Source organism: Thamnophis sirtalis, unplaced genomic scaffold, assembly GCF_051295495.1.
Source record: "Thamnophis sirtalis isolate CommonGarterSnake01/CBP01778 unplaced genomic scaffold, rThaSir2_p1.2 scaffold_1, whole genome shotgun sequence".
NCBI classification, from domain to species: Eukaryota; Metazoa; Chordata; class Lepidosauria; order Squamata; family Natricidae; genus Thamnophis; species Thamnophis sirtalis.
Window position 1 is genome coordinate 167,260,208 of NW_028261381.1, and position 14,739 is coordinate 167,274,946.

Genomic DNA, 14,739 nt, shown 5'->3' on the forward strand with positions numbered 1-14,739 from the left:
TCTGCTGAGAGATGTTGCTTTATTAGAACATGAGGATGTCGCAGCTGTTCACAGTTTTAAAATGTAGAGAGTGAGAAAAACTGTACCAAAGAAAAACAGCGCCGGGTTCGAGTGGCACCTGGTGCTGCGAACTGAAAAGTTGGGTGGCTTAAAAAGGAGACAGTCAGGGGGGGAAAAAGCCACCAGTAAAGTTTGAGAGCAGATTTTGAGCAACGATGGAGAAATTCCTTGGCTCCCGATTTGGCTTCCTGAAGACGATCAAAAGAAAGCAATCCAGGTCATTTTTTACCCAGACATGTTCCCTGCAGGCATGTTTTCAACACCTGGAACAAACCAAAATGAAATCTAGAGAAACCCCTGAGGTTCTCCAAGGAAGCTTTCACGGAAGGCGGTTGGACAAACCAAAATCCCTCTGACCCCCACCCAAACCAATCCTGAGCACTAAAGGAGCATCTTCACAGTCCTGGCCTCTTCTACCTGGCTTACGGCCAGGTCTAAACAGTTTCTAAGCTTCTCCTCCTAAATCTGTTCTAAAGCCAATGCAACTCTTTTTTATTTTTATTTTTATTTTTGCAGTCCCTGGTTTCTTCCCCCTGCCTGGCGGACCCCAGAAATATCCTTCCTTCATTTTGACGGTTCTTTTGCGGGGCCAGCTACAGCGCAAGGATAAGAAAAACCCACACGAGCGAGAAAGAGAGAGAGAGAGAGAAAGAAAGAAAGAAAGAAAGAGAGAAGTGAATGGTAGCCATTGAGCCAAGGCCTGTTTTCCTGCCCTCTCCTGCAAAATATACCCAGACCCTCTGGGTTTTTTCTCACTTCTGCAGCTCCAGACGGTGCAAGAATCTCTCTTGCCACCCCAGGCATCTCCTGCAAAAGGGTTTCATTGATGTTCTGATCAACTCTGGAGGCTGGGAAGTCTTTCTGCTGGGCAGGAGAGCCAAGTCTGCTGTGCCCACCCCCCCACTCAGTCAACCTACAGTCCAGAGGGGAGGACACCGGTGCAAAGTCGTATGCCAGTCCTTGAGGGGGCCAGGTGGTGGAAGAGGGGCAGGAGCTGGGAGGAAGGAAGGGCCAAATCTCCAAGCCTGATTCCTCAAAAGTCATCAACCGCAGGTCGGCCTTAGTTTCTGGCTGCTATGATGACTGACAGGGCTACGCCCCCCAGCGCTACAGCAGTGGCACCGAACAGCCACTTCCACGGAATTGTCTGGGAAGGAGAAAAAAAATAAACATATAAGTGACTGTCAAAATTCAGAAGACACATGGCTCAGGAACTGGCATATCCCGAGCAGCCTCAAAGAAACAATTAGAAAACAAATGAGAGAAAAAGACCCAGTGGTCCGTCGATCCTGCTCTTTAGAGTTTGCCTCTTGTTTTTAATTTATTATTTTTATAGTTTCGTTATTTTTATTTTTAATTTCGGTCAGACGGTGGGCCTGTGCAGGGGTGGGCTTCGAAAATTTCAGCAACGGGTTCTCTAGGTGGGCGTGGCCAAGGTGAGCGTGGCCCGTGACCCAACAAATGCACGCATGACAAAAACCGTGGAGAGAACACCGCAACGTCATAAGCATGCCCCCAACAACACGCCGACAAAACCGCGCCCACAAAAGCGCGATTTAAGTTAACGTAAGGGTTAGGGTTAGGTTCAGGGTTAGGTTTAGGGTTATTAGGTTGTTATTAGTTGTTTGTTGAAGGCGCGCTTTTGTCGGCGTGATTCTCCACGCATTCATTGGCACGATTTCGACCTCTCAGTTTTCTCACCTTGGTTTCGTCGGCGCGCATTTGTTGGTGAACCAGCGTGGCCTAGTCGGCCTCCTGCACCACGGTGTGGGTGGGGCATTTTCGCCTTCCCCAGGCTCCGTAGGCTTTCCTCGAGCCTCTGAGAGGGTGAAAACTGCCTCCCCGGGCTCCGGAGGCCGGAAACGGACCCATTTCTGGCCTTCTGGAAGGCCTGTTTTTCCTTATCCCTGAGCCTCCGTGCAGGCCCTGCACTTACCTCACATCCAAAACAGACCACGTGGAGACTCCGGGGAGGGGCGGGGCTAGCCAAGGGTGGGATTCGGAGGTTTTCTGAACCAGCCACAATGTTAGCTAGGGGTTCTCCCGAACCTGGGCAAAACCATAGCAGCCCACCCCTGGATCCGTGTTTATCCCCAGCATGTTTAAACCCAGTTCCTGATGAATTTGTTCAATCAAGAGAACTAAAAATCACAACTTTTACATCAGGGGGCCCCCAACCCCTCGCCCATGGCTCACTACCCAGGCCGTGGCCCATTCGGAAGTGGGCTGCGCAAGCCCACCTCTCACACAAATGGAGCTGTACATGCATGCACTCATCTACCACCTGCAAGGAATATCACCTCTCCCCCCCCCCCCCCGGGGGGTCGGCAAGCTGGGACCTCTGTTTTACATAACCTTGCATGGCTCCTTATGTTTTTGTCCTTATTTTGCTGCTCCAGAGCTCCAACTTGCAAATTTGGGTTTTTCCAACACCACCCTCCCATTTCATTCGCCCAAAATTAAGGTAGGTCCAGTTTGGAGTATGCTGCCTACCAAGCAATGCTTGTTAAGCATTTTGGGAAAATTCCGCAAATGCTTTCCGACTCCTCAATTAAGAGATCCACTCTTGAGTCCCAGGCCTTGGAATATGGAGATTTTACACCCCACTACCTCTCCCAGAGGTATGCATGGGGGTATTTTTCTGATTTTCACCTGATCCAACCCATTACTCAGACATGGGAAGTTGAAGCGATGTGGACTTCAACTCCCAGAATTCCTGACGATTTAATGATTTAAATCCTGGGAGGTCGGTGGCCACAAAGGGTATTTAAAGGAGTATGTGGGTGTTAGTGGTGAAGAAAAGGTTAAGAACCATTGCCTTAGACCATGGGTGTCAAACTCAAGACCCACGGGCCAGATCCAGTCCATGAGGGGCAACCCTGGAAACAGCAAAGGAATGGCCTGTGGAGCCTCTGCCAGTGAAAATAGGTTCTTCCTGAGACTCCATTTCTGGCTGTGACGGCCTCCTGCAACCCTCTGCCAGCAAAAATGGAGCTGGGGAGGGCTGGCAGAGGGTTACAGGAGGTCGTCGCAGCCAGAAACGGAGCTTAGGAACCTGTTTTCGCTGGCAGAGCACTCGGGCCGCCCCAGGTGCCGACATGAATGACATCAAGCAGGCCACACCCACTCTGGCCACACCCACCCCAGCTCCCTGAGGTCAAATACAACCCTGATGCGGCCCTCAATGAAATCGAGTTTGACACCCCTGCCGTAGACAAACAGGCCCTAACCTGTTTAGCCTTGGAAGGTAGAAAGCAACATCTTACAGTGAGCACGGAAAGCAAGTGGCAATTTTTATAGGCCGCTGTGTCGGTTCTAAGGGCAAAAGACACAAGGGCCTGCAGAAGTTTCTACGCTCATCCTACAGCTGTTAGTACGCAAGACATCCCATCCATTTCCCTTTTTCTCCCTACCTCTCTTGCTCAGTGAATACTCCTTTCTGGCCACTTACCCAGGAGGATTTATCTTTGCACTTCGCTGGGGGGCTGGTGGACCCAGGGTTCCCCAGCATCTTGCGGTACATCTCTGCCTCGATGTTCTTTTGGTCAGCGTGCTTTTTGGCCAGTTTCGAGAGCTCGGTGTGAATGGTCTGGAGGCCGATGGAGAACAGAATACAGCATGATTGGGGGTACCGTTAAGAAGGTTAGAAGAACACTTCTACATCAGAGTGCCTGGGTTATTTATTTATTTAAATCCCGCCTTTATCATTTTTTATAAACACTTCAAGGTGGTAAATATAGCTGATATTTCTTCCTCGTCCTATTTTTCCCACAACAGCGACCCTGTGAAGGTGGGTTGGGCTAAGAAAGAGAGACTGGCCCCAAATCAACCAACCAGCTTCTCATGCCCAAGGTAGGGCTAGAACTCACAGAACTTAAATTCCTTGTGTGTCCAATCACACTTGGCCAATAAAGAATTCTATTCTATTCTATTCTATTTTCTATTCTATTCTATTCTACTCTGGTTCCTAGTCTGGTGCCTTAACCACTAAACCAAGTTGTCTGCTTCAAAGTTGGCCAACACAATTCCAGAAAGACATCTTGGCAGTCTGTAACATTCCTTGTGGTCTGTTCTGCATAGGCGGCCTTAGAACAGGAGAAGGTCATCTGAGCCAGATTCTGACTTATTCCCCTCCCAATGGTGGTGGGTTTAGTTCTGACATTTTTCTTGCCCATCTCAACTGCTTACAGACCTTCTTCCCAAAGATGGTCACACAGCCACCGTTTGTAAGAGGGAATATGGATAAGGATGTTCTCCAATGTCAGGCCTTCCAAGTGTCTTCTATCACTCCTTGGTGTTCTCTGAGCTTGATTGTTCACTGTCAGTTATTCTTCTCTATATATAAAAGTGTGTGTGTGTGTGTGTGTGTGTGTTTTCCAGCATAACACTGGAACTTGAGCAATTTCAACCAAACTTGATACACAGATGACTTACTCTCTGGAGAAAAATACTGTGGGGTAAGACACCCCTAATACTCCTTGGTGTGTGTGTTCTGTTAAGATACAGCCTGTTGTGCCTTAAAATGGATTCTACTGTACTGCCATAAAATGGCTTCTGCTGTACAGCGTAGTGGAGTTGCCATGATAACAGCTTCACCATGCTCCACAGGGGGCCTCCTACAGGTAAGGCAGGAAATCCAACATTAGAAATTACGTTTGGGCAACGGCGGGTTATCAGCTACTTGTATATAAATAGGGAGCAAACCCAGTTTACTCACCAGCACTGATGATGTTACCTAGTCTGGTAATGAAATGTCTGCAAGCAAACAACCAAGCTCAGAGAGCACCAAGGACTCCCCTGTTCAACTCTGAGTTACAGAGATTCTTTTACTGTCCTCTTATCAGTCTGGGGTTCATGAAATCACTTTCCCAGCTGGATTTTGACAAGCATAGTCAATAGGGAAGGAGCCTATAGGCTGCTTGGTGCTCATAAGCCCCTGCTTGTTTTCCCTGCCCCAGTTACGATCAGATTCCAAGGCTTACCTTGTTTGATGGTTCCAGCTTCAGAGCGGTCTTTAAGATAGGGATGGCCCCACTGTATTCCCCTTGCTGCGCCAGAACCTAGATTAGCAGACAAGAGAAAAATGCTGGGCAATCTCTGGTTTGACACAGCTCTTTTGAAAGCCTCTGCCAGACCTATCTGATGGCATCCATTCAAAGTTACAACAGACCCGCACAAAGCTACTTACCACCCAACGTATAATGGCCACACACACACACACACACACACACACACACAGAGGCACAATCATGTGATCGTATTTTGGGTGCTTGGCAACTGGCTCACCTTTACAGCTGTTTGCAGCTTCCTGTGATGATGTGACCACAATTAGTAATGCTTTTTTTTTTTTTTGCAAATTTCCAATAGTTACTTCCGGTTTCCGGCAAAAGACACTCATGGAAAAAATGGATTTGCTTAACAAGCACTGTGTTTGCTTAACGACTACAGAGTTCGTTTAACGACCCCCACAAAAAAGCTCCTGAAATTGCATGTGGTCACATGGTGACCCACTTAACGACTGCGATGACTTACAATCGTAATCCTGGGTTCAACTCTAGAAAGAGTGCAGAGAAGGACAACCAAGATGATTAGGGGACTGGAGGCTAAAACATATGAAGAACGGTTGCAGGAACTGGGCATGGCTAGTCTAGTGAAGAGAAGGACCAAGGGGAGACATGATAGCAGTCTTCCAATATTTGAGGGGCTGCGACAGAGAGGAAGGGATCAAGCTATTTGCCAAGGCACCTGAAGGCCAGGCAAGGAATAATGGATGGAAACTGAACAAAGAGAGATTCAACCTGAAAATATGGAGAAATTTTATGACTGTGAGAGCAATCAACGCATGGAACAGAAGTTGCCTTCGGACGTTGTGGGAGCTTCATCACTGGAGGCTTTCAAGAGGAGATTGGACTGCCATTTGTCAGAAATGGTGTAGGGTCTCCTGCCTGGGAGGGGGGTTGGACTAGATGACCTATAAGGTCCCTTCCAACTCTGTTAATCTGCAATTATAGTTGTAAGCCAAGGATCGCCTGATCCGGAATATAACCTGGGAGGAGGTGCCAAGTGCTGCCATCCTTTGACGGGCAGTTCCACCAGCCAATCATCCTCAGACCTTGAGCTCATTGTTAAACCCTCTGTTACCTTTCCCTTTCGGAACAGCGCCTTGATGTTATCTGGCTGTTGCTCCAACACTTGATTGCAGGCTCGCAGGGCAGCCTCAAAATGGTCCAGCTTAAGATGGGACGCTGCTAAATTATTCAAACATTTTATCTTCACTTCCACCAGCTCTGCCTCTTCTTCCTCACTGAAATTCACTGCAGGGAGAGAAATGAAACGGAGTTAGGACTGGGAAAAATCCTCTGATTCAGGACAGGGGACAGGACTCTGATTCATTGAACAGTCCTGTTACTTTTTAAAAAAAAAATATTTACAAACATGTAAAATACACATACACAAAACTTAGACGTACATCACATTTACACAATACAAAACGAACAGGAGCTTCCTGTTCTTTCTAATAGTAATTGCCAATCGATATCACTCACTTTATATTGTTTCCCCTTCTATTATATTTCATTTGTATTTCACCATTCTTAGCCCTCTTATCTTACTCCTCTGTCTGCTATATTGGCTGATTACCTCTAGTAAGTTTAAACCACTTGGATACATATATATGTGTTAATTCTCCTTAACTACTATTTTTGGGCTTTGTCGTCTTCCTTCATTGATCCTTGTTTCTTTCCTCCATCCACCTATATCGTTTATCCCATATCTGGTAGTATTCTGATTCTTCTTTTCCCTGGATTTCTTTAGTTAGTTTGTCCATTTCAGCGCAATCCATAACTTTTCTTATTATTTCATCTTCGCTTGGAATTAATTTGTTTTTCCATTTCTGGGCAAAGGCAATCCTTGCCGCCGTAATTATATGTAATATTAAATACTGAATTTATTTTTTTATATTTCACAGTCATTATTCCTAATAAAAAAACTTCAGTTTCCATTCTATTTTAACACCTGTTATTACCTCTAGCCACTTTTTGATCCTTTTCCCAAAAAAATTAGCCTCCTCACAGGGCCACCATAAGTGGGTAGTATGTTCCATGTATTGATTCACATTTCCAGCATTTTGGGGTTGAGATTTTAGCTGACCTTGTTGGTGCCAGAGTCAGGACTGGGAAAAAGCCTGTGATTCAGGACAAGGGGCAGGATTCAGATTCATTGAACAATCCTGTTACTAACTTGACAACTGCGGTGATTCACTTAACAACTATGGCAAGAAAGGTTGTAAAATGGGGCAAAACTCAACACAAATGTCTCACTTAACAAAATTTTGGGCTGAATTGTGGTCGTAGGTCAAGAACTGCCTGTATCTATAGTACCCGCTCCATATTGTAGAGTTCAAGAGGCATTTTTTAAAAATAAGGATTACGCTGCTAGTTCCCAATTATTGAGCAGCACTTTGGCACAAAACAAATTGCTCCTTGTTCTGACAGAGGCTTCCCAAGAGCATGAAGCAAACTCCTTGTCCCAACAAAAACCCCTTTTATTAACTGTGAATTCTGCTCATTGACATCCAGCAAACTCTTTCAAGGGAGGATTTACAGTCACAGAACTTATCTGGCTTAGAGAAATGACAGGCCAATATCTGCAAAACTTGGAAAGAAGTCTCGGAGAGTCACGAACCAATGAAGCGAACTAATTGTCTCCTGCAAACTCCACTGTCCTTTCGCTCCTCTTTTATGTCTTCTGGGAGGGGCCATTCACCGTCCATCTGTGGCCTTACTCCCAAGACAACCCCTGTTCTTTAGCATGCGCACACTTGGAACAGGCTCCAGCTGTTCGTCTGCCTCACTGACGTCTGACTCTGAAGGCAGCTGAAAACTGGCATACGGCCCTGGTCCTGCCTCGGACGCAGAGCCCTCATCAGAGCCTTCCCCAGACTCCAGGACTGGCCCATGATCCACCCCAACATCTTCACTGTCCAAATCTACTGCCAGGGTCCACTAGCTGCTGACGGGCCACAACACTCCCCTAGGCGGGGCTCTGGGTAGAAGCCAGGCTTCCTGGGGGGCTAAGGGGGGGAGGGGGGAATCAGATACCTTTAGTATTGGAGTTGATGACCTTGAGAGCAATGTCATAGGAATTGGCGGCCAGAACGTAATTTAATTGCTGGTAGTGAACATTGCCGTATTCTCTCTTCCGGTTAGCCAGTGAGACTTTCTCTTTCCCGCTGAGGAGTTCCAAATCGGGAGCATCCTGGGCTGTCAACAATTCCACCTCGAGAGTTAAGGAAGCACAGGGAGGAATGTCGGGAATCCTGTTCGGAAGAAATCAGCAGGTGCATTCAGATCAGGTGAGATCCAAGGTTCAATCAACGCAACGTTCTGTTGCCAAGAAGGGCCCATTTCATTGAGCCACTAAGTTTGCTAAACTAAACCCGAGTTTCTCAACCTTTGCAACGTGTGTGGACTTCAACTCCCAGAATTCTCCAGCCTATTCTGGGAGTTGGAAGTCCACAAGCCTTAAAGTTGTAAAGGTTGGGAAACACTGTACGAGACCAAAATCTCCTAAAACTGTGCACGTTTACGGATTCAAGAGACAAAATGTGTGTTGTGTCGCAGAGCATGTGGGCACACACAGATGATCTGCTGGAAACATTAAAGCAGCTAAGCTAGGAGTATCAAACAGACAATTCCATGAAGGATTTCAAGGTTGACTCAGCCTTCCTTCCTTCCAAGGTGCGTAAAACGAGGACCCCAGACTGTTGGGGGGCAACAGGCTGACTCTGTAAAGCGCTTAGAGAGGCCTGTAAAAGCACTGTGAAGTGGTATATAAGTCTGTGTGCTGTTGCTATTTCTTCCCAATACTTCACAGGTCAATTGCTGAAGCAGAAACTCCATTTCTGACCTTCGTGGCTGGACTGATCCAAGTATTATAGCAATAGCAATAGCAGTTAGACTTATATACCGCTTCATAGGGCTTTCAGCCCTCTCTATGCGGTTTACAGAGTCAGTATATCTCCCGCAACAACAATCCGGGTCCTCATTTTACCCACCTCGGAAGGATGGAAGGCTGCGTCAACCCTGAGACGGTGAGATTTAAACAGCCGAACTGCAGAACTACAGTCAGCTGAAGTAGCCTGCAGTGCTGCATTTAACCACTGCGCCACCTCGGCTCTTTATTATGGGCTAGGTTAAGTCGAAAGGATTGTTACTAAGAACCTGGGTCCAACAAAATACCCCCAGGACGTTCCACAGGTAGAGTCCGAAGACTCCACCCTCTGTTGCCTCTTAATGATCCTGTTTTCTGAAGTGGGCTGTTTCTACGCATAAGGTGGTAAGCAGAAGATCTATTTAATCCTCTTTAGAACAGCACAAGTGGATCAGAGATCCACCTAGCCCAACTTTTAGCTAACAACCCCCCCCCCCCACACACATTATTGTTTAAGGAGCAATAACTTTTTCTGGATTTTCTGTCTGCCAGCTGGAAATTAGCAATAGCAATAGCAGTTAGACTTATATACCGCTTCATAGGGCTTTCAGCCCTCTCTAAGCGGTTTACAGTCAGCATATTGCCCCCAACAACAATCCAGGTCCTCATTTTACCCACCTCGGAAGGATGGAAGGCCGAGTCAACCCTGAGCCGGTGAGATTTGAACAGCCGAACTGCAGAACTGCAGTCAGCTGAAGTAGCCTGCAGTGTTGCATTTAACCGCTGCGCCACCTCGGCTCTATAATTCAGAGAGACTTCCTCCAAATAGATACTCCCTGTAGCTAGCTGCTAAAACACCCCATTCTTGCCAACAGCCCAGCTTCTGTCCACTTCCTCATGTACCTCCCCAGTGGGCCGAAGCAGTAATTCCCATCTGAAGTGATGAGCGCTGTCTCCCCCATGTCCATCAGCTGCACACAGAGATCCAGGGCCTGTGAAGAGGAAGAGGGCAGAAAAGGAAAATTATTTGGGGAGCAAGGAGGGTGTGCGGAGAAGACAAATAGTCATTCAGACATCCCATTTGAACAGTGATTCCCAACTTTCACACATTGGAAACGTGTGGTCTTCAACTCCCAGAATTCCCCAACCAGCATGGCTGATTGGGGAATTCTGGGAGTTGAAGTCCACGCATCTTAAAAGTTGCCAGGGTTGACTTGGTGCTTACAGTATCTATCACCCTGTTAGATGTATTCCCTTGGTTCCTGTTTATTTGCTGCTTATAACAATTCAGGACATCAGCTACCAATTTATTCTCAAAAGGAATCTTCCCAGAATCCCTATGGATGGAGCTGCAGTCCTTCAATTAAAGGCTATATAGTAAAAGTGCGGAGGATGGTTAACTTTTCCAAACCAATATAAGAAAAGTGATTCCAACCTTCCATTCTCTCCGGCTTGCCTTTAAATATCTAAAGGTAAAAAGGTTTTCCCAATCCACATCATGAAAATCTCCAGAGGGCAGGGCTCATGTCTGTTTCTTAGACGAGGAAGTCAACATTGTATGAAGACCCTTCCCATGGTCATGTGGCCAGCAGAATTATACTCCAAGGCGTATAATTTCCCCCCAAATAAGACCTCCCTGGATAATAAACCCAATCGGGCCTTTGAGCGCATGCGCAAATAAGCCCTCCCCGAAAATATTGCAACACAGCAGGTGACCACACTTGCTCCCTCCTGCACCTCAAAAATAATAAGACTTCCCCAAAAATAAGGTCAAACACTTATTTTTTTTGGGGGGGGGGGGGAATCAAAAGAAAATAAGATCCTGTCTTATTTTCGTGGAAACACGGTACCTTCCCACCAAAGCGCTACCTATATATCTACTCACATTTGCATGTTTTCGAACTGCTAGGTGGGCAGGAGCTGGGGCAAGGAACAGGAGCTCACCCTGTCACATAGCACTCAGGTCTCGAACCTCGGCTGCCTGCTTTGCAGCTGGCAAGCTAAGCATGTTTAACTGCTGACCCCCTTTAAATATCTACTCCACAGGGAAATAAGTTTCTAGTCCCCATTTTTTCCCCAGGCAGACACGCACCTGGATGCCATCAAAATCCCCCAGCGTGAAGGTGAGTCTGGGGTTTTCCTCCACCACTGTCCCATCCTCCAGCATTGCTTTAAACCGGATGGTCACATCCTGGCCCCTGAATGGCCGGGTCTCCTGGCCTTGCCCTGGTAAGAGGACTTTCTTCTTCAGTAAGCCATTCCCTGGAGATGAGATTGAGAGAAGAGTAACTTGTTAGAATCCTCAACTTAGAGGTACAGATAGTTCTTGACTTACAACCCGAACTAAGACCTGTTGTGGTCTGCCAGTGGAGGTGGCAGCAGATTAGGACAGTGAGGAGGTTGGGAAGGAACATGGGCCAGTCCTGGAGTCTGGGGAAGGCTCTGATGAGGGCTCTGTGTCGGAGGAAGAGATGGGTCCAGGGCCGTCTGACAGTTATGAGCTGCCTTCGGAGTCAGAGATCAGTGAGGCAGACAAACAGCTGGAGCCTGTTCCCACTGTGCGCATGCGCAGAGTTGCCAGACGAAGGGAACAGCTAAAGAACAGGGGTCGACTTGGGAGTAAGGCCACAGGTGGACAGTGAATGGCCCCTCCCAGAGGAACATGGGGGACTAGAAAAGCAGCAGAGAAGGGGACAAAAGCTATGGTAACCACCTAAAACATCAAGCCATTCCTGGCTCTCCTCTGACTCTTCCTTAGAGGGATGTTCCACTTTCGCTTCTTGGTTGTCTTTTTTGGCAGAGCTGGTTGGGACATCCTCCAGTGGTGGGAGACCACTTAAATCCCCGTCGTCTGTACTATCCAGGACTTCAAAATCTTCCCCGTTGTCAATCATGGAACCCTGGGTGGACGCCAGTTCAGATGAGGTCAAGTCGACGAGACTGGTGCCCGCCCAGTCGTCCAGGTCTTCCCCTCCAGAAGCCATGGCGCCGCTGCGCTTCTGATCAGCTGAGCTGCAAGAAGGCGGGGCAGAGAAAGAGGTCAAGAGTAAGGTTCGACATTTAGGCAAGAAAAACAAAATGCACAGGTACAGTATAAGTGATACCTTGCTCAATAACAGTAACTGTGAGAGGGATCTTGGGAGCCCTAGTGGACAACCATTTAAATAGGAGCCAGCCGTGTGCAGCAGCTGCCAAAATAGCCAACACAGTTCTAGGCTGCATGAACAGAGGGATAGAATCAAGATCACGTGAAGTGTTAATGCCACTTTATAATGCCTTGGTAAGGCCACACTTGGAATACGGCATTCAGTTTTGGTCACCATGATGTAGAAAAGATGTGGAAACTCTAGAAAGAGTGCAGAGAAGAGCAACAATTAGGGGACTGGGGCCTAAAACATAGGAAGAACGGTTGCAGGAACGGAGTATGTCTAGTTTAATGAAAAGAAGGACTAGGGGAGACATGATAGCAGTCTTCCAATATCTCAGGGAGATATTTGCCACAAAGAAGAGGGAGTCAAACTATTCTCCAGGGCACCTGAGGGCAGAACAAGAAGCAATGGGTGGAAACTAATCAAGGAGAGAAGCAACTTAGAACTGAGGAGAAATTTCCTGACAGAAAAATTAAGCAATGGAACAACTGGAAGTTGTGAATGCTCCAACACTGGAATGTTTTAAGAAGATGTTGGATAACCATTTGTCTGTAGTGGTGTAGGGTTTCCTGCCTAAGCAGGGGGTTGGACTAGAAGACCTCCAATGTCCCTTCCAATTCTTCTATTCTATTCTATTCTATCCTATCCCATCCCTATTCTATTGAGGACACTTGGCTGAGTTTTTTGATTCTTTGCTCCAGTTCCAGGAAATCCACTTCCCATTCTTAACAGGCGTGGATAATTCCACAGCCTTCTGGGGTCCTTGGTGCTTTCTAAGCTTGTTTTCTTGCAAACCGTTTCATTACCAAACTAGGTGACATCATCAGTGTGCTGATGGTATACCTAGTTTGGTAATGAAATATCTGCAAGAAAACCCCCAAGCTCAGAGAGCACCAAAACCCCACAGTTCCGATCCTGAGCTACGAATATTCTCTTCTATCAATCTTTCCTTTATTTATGAAAGAAATAAAATACAAATGCCAATAGCTATTCAGAATTTTCTAAAAGGACCCTCAATGAAGAATAGTTCTACTGGATTGTCAGCTCAACATCCTCTTTCAAGTTTCAGGGAATCTACACTGCAGAAAATTTTTATTTTATATAAAATATTTTTTTCTTCCTTCTCCCTCCCCCCCCTCCCCCCAAAAAGAAGCATCCAAGTACACAACTAACAAAAAAAATGTGTTCATTTAATGAACAATGAAAATTCAATGAGAAGATTTAAAAATACTAATGCTATTAATTAAAACATTAATTCAAAAGGGTGAAAATCACTCAGGAAACCAATTAAACTAGTTAAAGATATGGGAAGAAAAGGCAACATTTGCTCTGCAACCGAAAATTGTGTGTGTCTGTGTGTATCTGACAACCCTCAGATAGAGAGGAATTTCATAAAATGTGATCAGCTACCCAAAAACTCGCCTGGCCCCAGAGATAAGGGAAATCCACCTTCGCATGGAGTTGTTCTCCAGCAGACAGAATGATACAGAGTCATGCAGCCATTATGTTGATTGCTAACAATGCATTTACTGTATCTCCTGTTGTGAAATTCACTCATCCGTATTAATTAATTAATTACATTTATAGGCCACCCATTTTACCTCAAGGTAACTGTTGTGGCCCAGCAGGAGCTGTTGGAGCTGCCACCAGACTCCGACAGCAAAGGGCCCTATGAGTTGGCTCTGAAGGACCCTGGACAGGGTTCCGATTCTGAGCAGGGCGCAGAGAGGCTGGTTGGCCACCAGGAGGCACCTGAGCCTTGGACCATTGGGGAGGAGACAAGGGAGAGAGAGCCGGACGCCAGCAGTGAGTTATTCCTGGATGCCCGGCACCGAAGAGTTAATAGGCGTCAGGAACAGTTGTGCAGTTACAGGAGGTAATTGCACTCAGCTAGTGGTCATTAGGCTCCTCTCCAGACTATAAAAGGACTGCTTGTGCATACGCCCCTCTTGCAGAAGTCAACACAGGAACTAACGTTGGAGAACATTATGGTGAGCTTGGCAGGCTGGATTGCTGCCAGGGCTTATCTGTGCTGGATTGCTGCCCAAGCTTGTCTGTGCTGGTTTGCTGCCAAGGACCTGTCTGTCTGTTAATTAAATGCCGTAACTTATCTTTGGCTCTGAGTGTGTGTTGGTGTGGGACGATGGGGGTCAGAACAGGTAACTATTACAAATCGTATGAATTGGCACATCTTGTGATCTGGAGTTCCACAAGCTAAGGAACTCCTTTGGCAAGCTACTCATCCCTGCCATGACCCAAATTCCATTACAAGTATCTTTCCGATGTGCTATTTGGCCCATGGATGTGAGGTAACAAACTGAACACTCTATGGTGTGAACAAAGAGCACAGCAACAGCATAATATGTTACTGTATTTCTGCATACATGAGTAAAGTGTGGTCCTATATAAAATAACGATAAGAACACAAATGTTTGCAATCTGAAAGCTGTCACAAAAGAGAGGCCAATGGGAGGTAATGCTTACAGTCATCGCCCATGTGCTTCTATAGCATGATCTTGCTTCTGGTTTTAATATCCTTTTTACCGCTTTATAGCTATCAAAGTATAGATGGGAGGGAAGAAGAGAGGAAGGGAGGGAG

General features: G+C 46.6%; 1 protein-coding gene across 2 annotated transcripts in view; it reads right to left on the bottom strand.

Moving 5' to 3' along the window:
- FKBP8 (FKBP prolyl isomerase 8) overlaps positions 1-14,739 on the bottom strand; it is a 26,854-nt gene continuing 12,115 nt past the window's right edge. For both annotated transcript variants that reach the window (XM_087703111.1, XM_087703121.1), the window contains exons 2-9: positions 11,705-12,003; positions 11,084-11,253; positions 9,895-9,983; positions 8,160-8,377; positions 6,202-6,374; positions 5,043-5,120; positions 3,512-3,649; positions 1-1,207 (exon numbers count right to left, since the gene is read on the bottom strand). In XM_087703111.1, coding sequence (XP_087559237.1) covers positions 1,121-1,207; positions 3,512-3,649; positions 5,043-5,120; positions 6,202-6,374; positions 8,160-8,377; positions 9,895-9,983; positions 11,084-11,253; positions 11,705-11,975 — 1,224 coding nt within the window. In that variant the 5' untranslated portion in view covers positions 11,976-12,003 and the 3' untranslated portion in view covers positions 1-1,120. The remainder of the gene's footprint in view (positions 1,208-3,511; positions 3,650-5,042; positions 5,121-6,201; positions 6,375-8,159; positions 8,378-9,894; positions 9,984-11,083; positions 11,254-11,704; positions 12,004-14,739) is intronic.